We start from the raw sequence: 11473 nt of genomic DNA, 5'->3' as shown, positions 1-11473 counted from the left end.
TGAGAGATTTTGATTCATAGATCTTGATTCATCACATAGAGACAAGTTTTATGCAAAAATAAAATATAATGTATCATTTAAGTAACAGATTAAATACTTACATCAAAGGTTTGAGTAAACCTTTAAATCTTTCCTCTAAAATGAATATTCTCACTTATTGTAGATCTCTTAACAAGATGCATTCTCCTTGAATCTCTATCTTCTTGGTAATTGTTTTGCCTTTAGGAATCACTCGTAAGCCTCCATGAATGACCTTGGAAAACTAGGTTTGTGGGAGCCTCCATTAGATGAGAACATAAACCCTAATTTTCTAGAAAGAGAAAATATATTCCTTTTTCCTTCTACTAAAAATCACACAAAAAATATACAGAGACCATGTATATTTATAGGCAACAAAAAGATAAAGAAAATGAAACAACAAATCCTTCTGAATCTCTAATTCACATATCTCAAATCTAATATGATCCCAATATCAAGTTGGGTTATGAGTGAGAATCCATTGTGCTTATTATTTTATTGGCTACAATGAATTAATAATTGGCCCTGTCCATGGACCCAATTCAATTAATTCATAAATTAATTTCTACTCAATTAAAAGAAATTAATTGAACTCCAATTAAATAATAAATAACCTCTAAGTCAATATCGCACTTTGACCCCTCTATGCATAATTAGTTATCGGATAAATAAAACCATCAATCCGACTACTTAATTAATATATTTATTTTGGTACCATTGATTATTTCTGACTCGATCACAATAAAACATTTGTTTGACAAAAATAATAATTTAAATAAATAAATATATAATAAATCATTTTGTTTAAAAACATACGAAGGCCTTCGAATTTACTTTGTGATCAACCATAATCAATACAAAATAAATACAAGTAGTAATGATGCAAATATTGAAAATATAATTCTCTAACTATTAATTATATAACTACTCAAAGTGTCGGTCTAAGGATCCCGAAGAATCCGCCGAACAAATCAAAGTAATTATTAATTAATAAAAGAGTCTATACTTTTCTCATGCTTAAGAGTCAAATGCCATGACGGTGATAGGGAACAATTGTATACGACGGCTCTCGCAATATATCTCAACCTAATGTGGATCCAGTTTAAGTCTTAATTAATTATAATTCCATCCATAATTACCGACTATGAATAATTTATGATTACTATTTATATTCATGTATTGATCGCCATCACATACATATATAAATATCTCTTGTAATCAAGAGGATACTATCAATTCTATAATAAATCGAAACATAATACATTGAATTCACTAATTGTACAAAACATAAATATTTTAGAAATGTTAGGAACATATGTCACTTTAATCTAAACAGGAATTTGCTATGTCAGGGCATATAAATCCCAACACTATCTACAGTAACTAGTAGACAGTACTACTAATACTCGAATTGTAATAAGTTTTGTTTTTTCTTTCTTATATATTTAACTTTTGTAAAAATTTTGTATTAAGTACTCCAATTTTCATTACTAAGTGTTTTCATTTTTGCACACATGAATAGAAACAAGTTATTTACAAGTTAATCCACTCGTGTCAAGGTTTATACAATATTAGGGTAAATTACAACTAACTACCTAGTTAGAATTTATTACACTAACAATTTCTGTGTTTTGATTAATTATAGTTTTCACTCTTTTAGTTACATGTGTGTAACAAAACGACCCTACCGTCATTATCACACACTTATATCCAATGCTGCTTGTGTAAAAAGTGTTTTTCCAACAACAATTTGAATGGCATATTTGTCATTTAAAACTAAAAAACTTGTCACATCAGCGTTAATCAAAACTGGCCGTTAGTGAAACTAACATGGGTTGGTTTGTTATACACATGTAACTAAAAAAGATGTAATTATAATTATCCAAAATATAGGAGAAGTAAGTGTGATAAATCCCAACTAGACAGAAAGTAAGGCCTAATTATGTATGCAATAATGAAATGAATGGGAATCAAATGAAGCTGGGAATGGAATGGAATGGTTATACTCATGCTCTTGTTTAGTTGCAAATGTGAAATAATATTAGAATGGATTGATAATAACAATTCTAAGTGATGGTGGCGGCGGCGGCGGATGCGGAAGGCTATGGCGATATGCAGTAGTGGTGGTGGTGGAGGCGGAAGGCTATGGCGATATGCAGTGGTGGTGGTGGTGGATGGCGGTGGCGGTGGCGGTAACGGTGGCTAAGAATTTCAGTCTTTGAAATGAATTTTCATTCCATCCGTTTAGATAAGAAAATGATCATTTTCATTCTAAATGTACGTTATACCAAATAAGGAAATGATTAGAATGAAATGTAGATTCCATTTTATTCATGTGTACCAAAATAGGCCTTAAGTGTAATTTATCTTACAATTTAATATTGCATGCTTGTACCGTTGGAATTATAAAGTAGTTGAGCCTAATTTGAGTAGAGAGCTCAGTCTGAACCGATATGAATCAATTACTTAAGAGGCACTAGGGTTATGCTGCCATCAATGCAGGTTTGAAATTTGATATTGAAAAAATAAGATCAATATATAACCACTAGACATTCTGATCTCCGACTGGTCTAATTAATTGGACATCAAATGTACAACCAAATCTCGTTGCATTCTGCTATTATTGAAGGTAACCCTAGAAAATGACGTGGATGTGACTGAGCTAGCTATATATATCTTATGGATCGTTGTATCGATCAGTTTGTAATCATTTTTTAAATGTTCAATACTTTTACACACTCATGAACCGACCAATTCAATTAATTTATACCGATATTCGTCCGAATTCGTTATACCACGACCGTAACTGCCAATCATGATATACTCCACCACAATCAGTGTATACATACATACATACATACATATATATATATATATATATATGTATATATATATTTCGCAATGCTTGATATATATTTGGTTGGCCTAGAACATAGCGTTTGTAATAAGGGTCATTTGTCCCACATCGGAATCTGATGGGAAAGTGATTTGGTATAAATGGGTGGGTATGCAGCACTACCTAATAGTTCGAGCTTTTGGGTAAATGGGCAAGCGCCCACCCGTTTCAGTTGGTATCAGAGCCAGACCCAATCCTTGATCCGGTATCACGCTAAGTACCAGGCCCGGAAGGTGTCCGGATTAACATCTCGGGTAGGCAGGGTGGCCCGAACCGCAACGAGGGCGTTGCGAATTTGGGTGGGGGAGAATATAATAAGGGTCATTTGTCCCACATCAGAATCGGATGAGAAAGTGATTGGGTATAAATAGATGAGTATGCATATAATAAGGGTCATTTGTCCCACATCAGAATCGGATGAGAAAGTGATTGGGTATAAATAGATGAGTATGCAGCACTACTCAATAATTTAAATTTTTGAACAAATGGACAAACGCACACCCGTTTCAACGTTCCACTCCCACCACAATAAAACAATGCACATAAAGTTCCAACGCTATAATTGTGTGAAAGAAATTGTTGACAACATTGAAAGGTGCATGCATGTCAGTATTGAATGTGTCGAAAGTCCGAACAAATGACAACTCGGAGGATACCAACCGTAATGAAAAAGTTGAGAGTAACGGCACTGCTTCACTTCCCTAGTAACTAATGACTGTTAATTAATCATCTTATAGTACATATCAATAATTGACCACCCAAACAGTCCTCGATATCATAAAAATATTGTAAATTACTTTACTTTCTCTTTTTCATTTTCTTTGTAATTAATATATCTATATATATATGTGTTTCTACCGAATGTGATTGACTTTCAGATGATTTATTATTTTTGGAGGTCGTTTAATTAGCTAGGCTTGGGCTTTAAGGATTGGGGGGTGCTTTTCTGGGATTTATTATAAAGAAATTTCTGTTAATTCTTTAGCTTTAATTTTGGGCTGCGTTTTCTGACTGGGTGTGTGGGCCCATTTGTGTATTTTTACCCCTTTTTTTCAATACAATTTTCACTCAACAAATAACATATATATATATATATATATATATATATATATATTTTTTTTTTCAAACCCATCTATATCTTTTCTTTTTAATACAAAATCACTCTCACCCTATTTTTAATTTCTATATATAATTTTATCATTACCATCTATTGATGTAGCAATAAAATGTAATTACCAAAATAAAAATAGAAATCTTTGAAAGAAAAATAATACCAGTAATATTACTAAAATTTTGTTTTTCTTCTAATGTTCTTTGAGAGAAATATAGAAATCTTTGAAAGAAAAATAATACTCTTATATTTTACTAAAATTTTGTGTATCTTTCAATTTTGCAACAATAATATATATTAGAGCATTTTCCTAAGAAACAATATTATTTACCAACAAATATATTGTAATGTTGTCTTCTCTAGTATAATAGTACGTATGTGATTTTTTTTGTATGTACACATACTAAAATTCAAATAAATATATTTTTCTCGCATAAGTAAATTTATCAACAAATATACTGTAATGTTGCATTTTGGAATATCAAATTAATACATTGGAATTGAAATTGGAGAAATTTTTATTTAAAGTTTAAACAAAAGTTCTTTCTATTTCAATTTTAAGACCTCCCAATGTTCCTAAACTGCCTAAATAAGATTTTAAGGAACGGAGTTTGGCACAAATTCTCTTGTTGAATTTTCTAACACTTGATATATAAAACAAATGATTTCTCTTTATCCTTCCCCAAGTGAATCATCTAAGACATGATATAATTCTTTTTTGCCTGATAGAAACATAAAAAATAAAGGTGAAGTGAACTGTAAAGATATTTCTTTCAAAAAAAACATCTATAAAGAAAAAACAAAATTGTAGCAATATATAAATATAAACTGAAGAAGACGGAAGATAAGTAGTGGACCAAGAAGCTTGTATCTTCTGTTTCACTGAATGAGATAAAAGAGATGTGGTTTTGTGTATTGCCATTTCCCACTTTTTCCATTAATGGAGGTTTTTCTCTTTATGTGACAAATCAATTGTCCGAAGAATCCAAAGATGTCCTACTCTCTTTGTCATCTTCTATTTGCATTACTAATAATAATGGAGGTTTTTCTCTTCATGTGACAAATCAATTGTCCGAAGAATCCAAAGATGTTCTACTCTCTGTCATCTTCTATTTGCATTACTAATAATAAACCATTAAAAATATAGTTCATAGTCTGCAGTGGAGGCTTAGTCACAAAGAACATTCAAGGGAATTCGAAACCTAAATCTTAGACTTGCAAAGCACTAAAGTCTAACAAGTCAACCACCGAAGCATATTCGAAGTTGATACATTATACATATGATGAAACACTAATTTGAAGCAATTTGTGTGTGTGTGTGTGTTCAATCTAACTACCCCTCTTGCACTTATACTTGAGAACAATACTCGGATAAAATGACATTTTAATTTTTAATTTTAAATGAGTGAGAGACAATATTTATTTTATTTTTATTTAAATTTTAAAAATATACCCGTGTTATCTTTGTCATTGTCTCCAATGTTGTGGAGGAAGTTCGGTTACGAAATTAAACAAAAAACACAAGAATGAGATCAAACACAAATCTAATAAGAATACACAGATTTTACTTGATTTTTCCAAAATTCAGGCTACGTCTAAGGGGTTGCAGGGATTTCACTATGATGATAAAAAATAAGAGTTCAAAATGAATATATACCCTTACACTAGGGTAACATAACAAGTATAAAAATTATCAAAATACCTTCCAAAAAGTTAAATCCGCGGAGTTGGACTTTGGTGTACAGTATGTATCGGGCTCCATACTACCCATCAAGTACCTCCCCAGAATTGTGAGTATTGTTCTTTTGTTAATCTTTCAAATATTAATCTTATATCTTTTCAAAAGTAGAAAAATTTTGAAATTATGAACATTGTTAGTTTTTGTGTGTTAGGTAAACAAATCAGTTAATTTTTTTTTTTTTTGTCCATGTTAAAATTCGAATCTCTCAACTCCCCCTTTACGAAAGAGAAAAAAATATTGAATAAAACTGAAACAATTACTTATATATCAGTTATGATTAAACGACATCATATAAATTTTTTCCTATTCATCAATGGTTAGGTGGTCCTTATGGTACTCAATGGTTTGGTGGTCCTTCTAGTATTTTGATAATAATTGAGTTCATGATTTAGATAATTTGCACTTTGCATAATCAAACAACACCCATTCCCATCCACTATTGTTCACAATTTCTATTTTTGCTCATTAAATTAAATGAATAATTTCAATATTCTTTTCTTTTTCTCTTACATGTAAAAAGTTTTGTGTCCCCTTGGGTAGGCAGCTGGATGGCACCGCCAACGTGAGAGACATTGAATTAGGACACCCAAACTGTTTAAGCATCACATTGTCACAAATGAACTGTCCTAAGACTTTTATTTGTACTTCACAATAATTATGAGTTATTAAATAATAAAATGAAGAAAGTTTCGAAATTTGAAAGGCTTCGTAAAGGAAGTCCGGATCCTTTAGCTTTTTAACATAATTAAATCTATTTTTAACAAGTTAAATTTATTTATTTCAAACATTATTTAATAACCTAGTTAATTGAGGGTTCAACTATTCGAATGAGTGTATTCCTGTTCAACACCCCCTCCTTCCAGAATATATATATACATATTGATTGTATTTTATCCCCCAAAAAAGGTTTAAATTTTGAAATATAATTGTATTTTATCCCAATAAAAACAAAAAGTTCTATTTGAAGTAACATTAATTTATCCAAACAAGTGTGTATGTATATATTTTAAATAAAACAAATAATGACTTTATTGACACGGAGCACAGTGAATGAACCAAAAAAAAAAAAAAAACACTGTACTCATAGTACATCCACATGTCTAGTCGGACAGAGCACAACATTTAATAATAGAAATAGAAATAATAAAAATTGTGTCTTAGTGGAGGCAGCTGCTGGAAAGTAGTACAATAGAGATAAATGAGAGACATCGAATTTGGACATGAGTCCTAGATGAGTTGTTACTCTTACTCAGTAACCCGTGCAACACTTCTATTTATGTATTTACCTAATATATATATATATATATATATTTATATATGTATATACCTGTATGAGCAGTGACATAATATACTCTACACCTTGAATTAGAACAATGAGTCTGACCGACCAAGACATGGATCCACCGGTGGTTTTATACAGTGTTGGACGACATCTAATTGCTCACCCGTGTTTGTCAAATGTCGTACCACGTAGAGTTAGAAATGTTGTACCACGTAGACGGACAAAAAAATTACATTAGAGGGACAATAAATATGAGTAAATTATTAAAAATAGAAATTCAAGGAGGACTACATCCTTGTCCATGGACCAGTTATGACATATAAATTAAGTAAAATAATTTTTGGAGTCACTCGAGAGAGGTTGAAAGAAAGGACTATTATATTTTTTTGTTTGACTTTTCAATTGTTTGATTGATCTTAAATAGTAATATAGTTCACATAATAATTAAGTTTGAAATATGAAAGAAGTTGTTGTCTAGATGCAACGTTTAAATTATTAAATTTTGACCAACCCAAATCATTTTAAATCCATCCATTCAATTCATGGAGCTAAAACTTTTGCACAACAAATCCATTTTTTCTCGAAGACTGGAAGAATATACATGCGTGTACAAAGTGTCAAATTGTTACAATGAGTTATTTGTCCCCCATCGAATTTAGATGGAAAAGTGATTAGATATAAATGGGAGATGTAGATTTGAACTTTTGAGTAAATGAACAAGTGTCCACCCGTTACAATTCGTATTAGAGCCAAACCCATTTTTTTATCAAGTGCCAGACCAAGCGTCTGGCCCGGAGGCATTCGGGTGAGCATCCCGAGTAGGCAGGGTGGCATTCGGGTGAGCATCCCGAGTAGGCAGGGTGGCCCGAGCTGTAACGAGGGCATTGCGAGTTTGGGTGGAGAAGAATATTACAAGGTATCATTTGTCCCATATCGAATTCAGATGAAAAAGTGATTGAATATAAATGAGTGGGTATTTAACACTATTCAATAATTTAAATTTTTGAGTAAATGAATAAGTGCTGCGGGTATACAAACTCAGTGAATATATAATTGTCATCAAGGGTCAGATATGTATGTGTGTGTGTATATAGCTATCATTTCAAGAAAATTATGTTGTAGAATTTCTATCCATGTAGTACCCTTTTTCCCACCATTCAGGATATATATATATATATATATATGGATTGTGGCAAAAACCAACATTGGATCAATAATGATAAACAAGCATTTTCTTTCGAGGAAAGTAGGCGAGAGACACAATTACAGTAGTACAATAATCTCACATGGCATGATAGAGAGAGCCCCTTACTTTTACTTTACAAAAGCTGAAATACTATAATAAGTTAGAACTTAATCTCATCAAATTGAAAATCAATGTCCAAATCACCAGCCCTACTCAAGAAGTCCATGTCCAAACCATAAGAACTAGTTGATGCACATGAATAAGCATTATTAGAAGTCACATCTTCCTGGCCACAAAACGATTCCAGAGGCGTTAGATCGGGCCACACCATCGAATCCAACGATGACAAATTGTCAGACAGATTGCCGCTGTGTGTCTCCTCCATAGATTCTTTTTTAATCGAGGAGGGGACGACCGATAATGGAATGGATGGATGATCTTGTTGGCCAATCGGGACCTCTGATTCAAAATTAAGGACGTACGAGTCCACTGGATCGGACTCTGAAATGAATTCGGGAGCTTTGATCACTATTTCCCTGCAGGTGTGATGACCAAAGTATGTGATTTGATACTTCTTTGGGTCCACTTCAGTTATCTGGACTTGTTTAATTGCTCGGCAACCTTGGCTGCGCTTGTGTGTACACCTAAAGTAGCACCTGCGCCAATCACAAAAAATATATAAGCTTTCCTAGCTTGAATATATATATATATATATATATATATATATATATATAGATAAATTTTAAAGCATATAATGTAATGTTATATGATCATCATGATGAGATATCAAAAGGGTTGATGCTTATTTTGATACCTATAAATAATTGCAGCTTAGACCCTCTCAATGATTGGATTTATAAAGGGTGCCTTTATTTTGTTTATTGCACTTTTCTTGCAGTTTAATATGCTTTAACTTAACTCGTTTGGTTGCCGAGAAAATATAGGAAAAAGAAGTGAAAACTAGCTAGAGACCTTGGGTATTTGGCTTTGAGAATCTCCTTTTGTCCATATTTCCTCCATGCATAACCATCTTCAATTGTGGGAGAGACTATGATCCATGATTGTGAAGCCTTTCTGCAAGAAATTAATAATTTAAAAAAATTAATTCTACAACTAGGAATTAATGTACCATGTTTGCTATTATGGTTGTACTTAGGTTCCCACCCATGATTATCAAATGTCAACTAAGTAACATCTGGAAAAACTAAAAATCAATTAAACCACATCACATGTCTTAATTTATTGTTGGATATTGATATAGATATAGATATTAATATTAACTAAGTAACATTTGGAAAAACTAAAAATCAATTAAACCACTTGATATAACTTAACCAGATTTTAATTTCTGTCATGTCTTAATTTATTGTTGGATTGATATAGATATTAAATTTTTTTTTTTTTTCTTCTTTCTTTTCATCTCAAAATCTTAACTAGAACTCGGACCTAATTAAGATCCAAAGACACCGTGACAAAGCAGACCTAATTAAGATCCAAAGACACGACAAAGGCAGCCTGATCGACTTCAAGATAAATATTAGATAACAGAACAAGGCACACTGGTCAATCTAAATCTTGATTATCTTCTTAACATGAGGTTATTAAAAATAATTTTGAATAGTTAAATATAATGGATAAAATTGACATGTAATAGAAAAGTTTGAAGGAAAAATCCACTCTATTGACTGGCGGATCTGAGGGAGGTTGGGGTGTGCTCAACCCCACCTCAAAAAAAAAAAAAATTTATTATTATACCTAATTTTAACACACTCAAAAAAATAAAAATAAAAATTATTACTAATATTAGCCCACCCAAATAAATATCAGCTATTGACAATTCCTGATCCGCCTATTCAAATGGGATTAATTACCTTCTCTTGTAGCGACCTCTCTGATCTGTAGTCCCCGGCCTCTTAACACTCTCGCCGGACTCTTCAGACCTCCGGTCACCACAACAAGGAGACTCCACTTGGGTAGACGCCGGAATCTGACAAATTTCGGTTAAATCACAAGAACTGAGGACAGAGAGAGTGTCAGTGAAAGATCTCAATATTTTCACCGCAAGTTCGTCACACAGAGAGCGTCCATGGTCTCCAAAGGACTTGTGAAGTGAGATTTGGAGTTGGGTAGCACAGTCTCGGCCTTTAATTAGCTCTCTAATCACCCTTTCCCTATTGGTGCATAACTTTTCTGCCTCCATTGTGATGCTGCTTATCCAAAGTGACTATGTGTTGAGATATATAGAACGAGAAACAGACACAGAGTATATACTGTGTGTGTATATATATATATAGAGTTATATATAGAGAGAGAGAATGAAACTTTTTAGGAGGAGGTATTGATGGGATGAGCTAGGAAAGAGAGTGGCAGATCGAAGGAAACATGATAGGAAAACTCCCCCCAAAATTGTATCATATAGTGTGACGATGGTGTGATGACGTGTGATGCTGACTCGATGCATCGTTCCCACACTTTATGGCAACAGTAAATAATATTAAAATATTTTTTTTTTCTAATTGCTGGGCCCATTTTCTAGATATATATACCACCGACAAAGTTTCATATAATACAACAATTATACTTGCAAAGCCTTTTTTTTATTTTTATTTTTTATTTTTTTTTGTGGAAAGTCTTTATCATAGCCTCATCCTTGTTGTGGTACTGGTATGATTAAAGCATTCATGCCACTTGATTTATACTTGATGCTTGGCAATCGTTTGTTGTTTTTGCCTTTTTATTTTTATATAAATAAAAATAAGAGGCGATATTTACACTTTATTTTTCTTCAATTATATTATATTTATTTTTTTTTTTAAAGAAAATGATAAGAAAGTCTTTGAATTCATTAATATATAATTCTTTAATTTATAATGTCATAACTACTCTTTATATAACTTTAATTTTTTTTTTTTTTTTTACCTTCTTTACTTTTTTTACTTTTTTTTTTTTTTTTTTTCCTTTCTTTTTATTTTTCCGGAGGTCCTCTCAAAGAAGATAATTTATTCTATACTAATAATTTTATTTTTGACAGTCAAAAGGGACAATTTATTCCATAGTGATTTTTTTTTTTTTTTTTTTTTTTTTTTTTTTTTCGTATAATCGAAAGAGATATTTATTCATCAAAATTAACTTTTTCTCAATTTTGTCAAAAGAGGTAACTTTATTTTTTGGTAATTTTTTATGAGTACTGTCAAAAGAAATAATTTATTCGATAAAAATAACCTTTTTTTTTTTTTTTT

General features: G+C 31.7%; 1 protein-coding gene across 1 annotated transcript; it reads right to left on the bottom strand.

Moving 5' to 3' along the window:
• Positions 1-8265: 8265 nt before the first annotated feature.
• Positions 8266-10623, bottom strand: LOC132270709 (probable WRKY transcription factor 70). Its single transcript, XM_059771899.1, has 3 exons — positions 10106-10623; positions 9207-9308; positions 8266-8890 (listed from the first exon to the last, which is right to left on the bottom strand). The coding sequence occupies exons 1-3, from the start codon at positions 10432-10434 to the stop codon at positions 8395-8397; spliced, it is 927 nt and encodes a 308-aa protein (XP_059627882.1). The 5' UTR covers positions 10435-10623; the 3' UTR covers positions 8266-8394.
• Positions 10624-11473: the final 850 nt, after the last annotated feature.

Source organism: Cornus florida, unplaced genomic scaffold, assembly GCF_030987335.1.
Source record: "Cornus florida cultivar Cherokee Brave unplaced genomic scaffold, ASM3098733v1 CherokeeBrave_3.0.0_Hap2_Chr08, whole genome shotgun sequence".
Classification (NCBI taxonomy): Eukaryota; Viridiplantae; Streptophyta; class Magnoliopsida; order Cornales; family Cornaceae; genus Cornus; species Cornus florida.
The sequence above is the reverse complement of the archived record's forward strand: the minus strand, read 5'-3'. Positions and strand labels throughout refer to the sequence as shown.

What these genes read in the sequence shown, in the direction of transcription:
- LOC132270709 (XM_059771899.1), bottom strand. Translation starts at nt 10,434, where the DNA reads ATGGAGGCAGAAAAGTTATGCACCAATAGGGAAAGGGTGATTAGAGAG. An exon ending in AGAGGTCGCTACAAGAGAAG is followed by an intron (nt 9,309 to 10,105) that starts GTAATTAATCCC and finishes AATTTCTTGCAG; the next exon opens with AAAGGCTTCACAATCATGGA. An exon ending in CTCAAAGCCAAATACCCAAG is followed by an intron (nt 8,891 to 9,206) that starts GTCTCTAGCTAG and finishes TGATTGGCGCAG; the next exon opens with GTGCTACTTTAGGTGTACAC.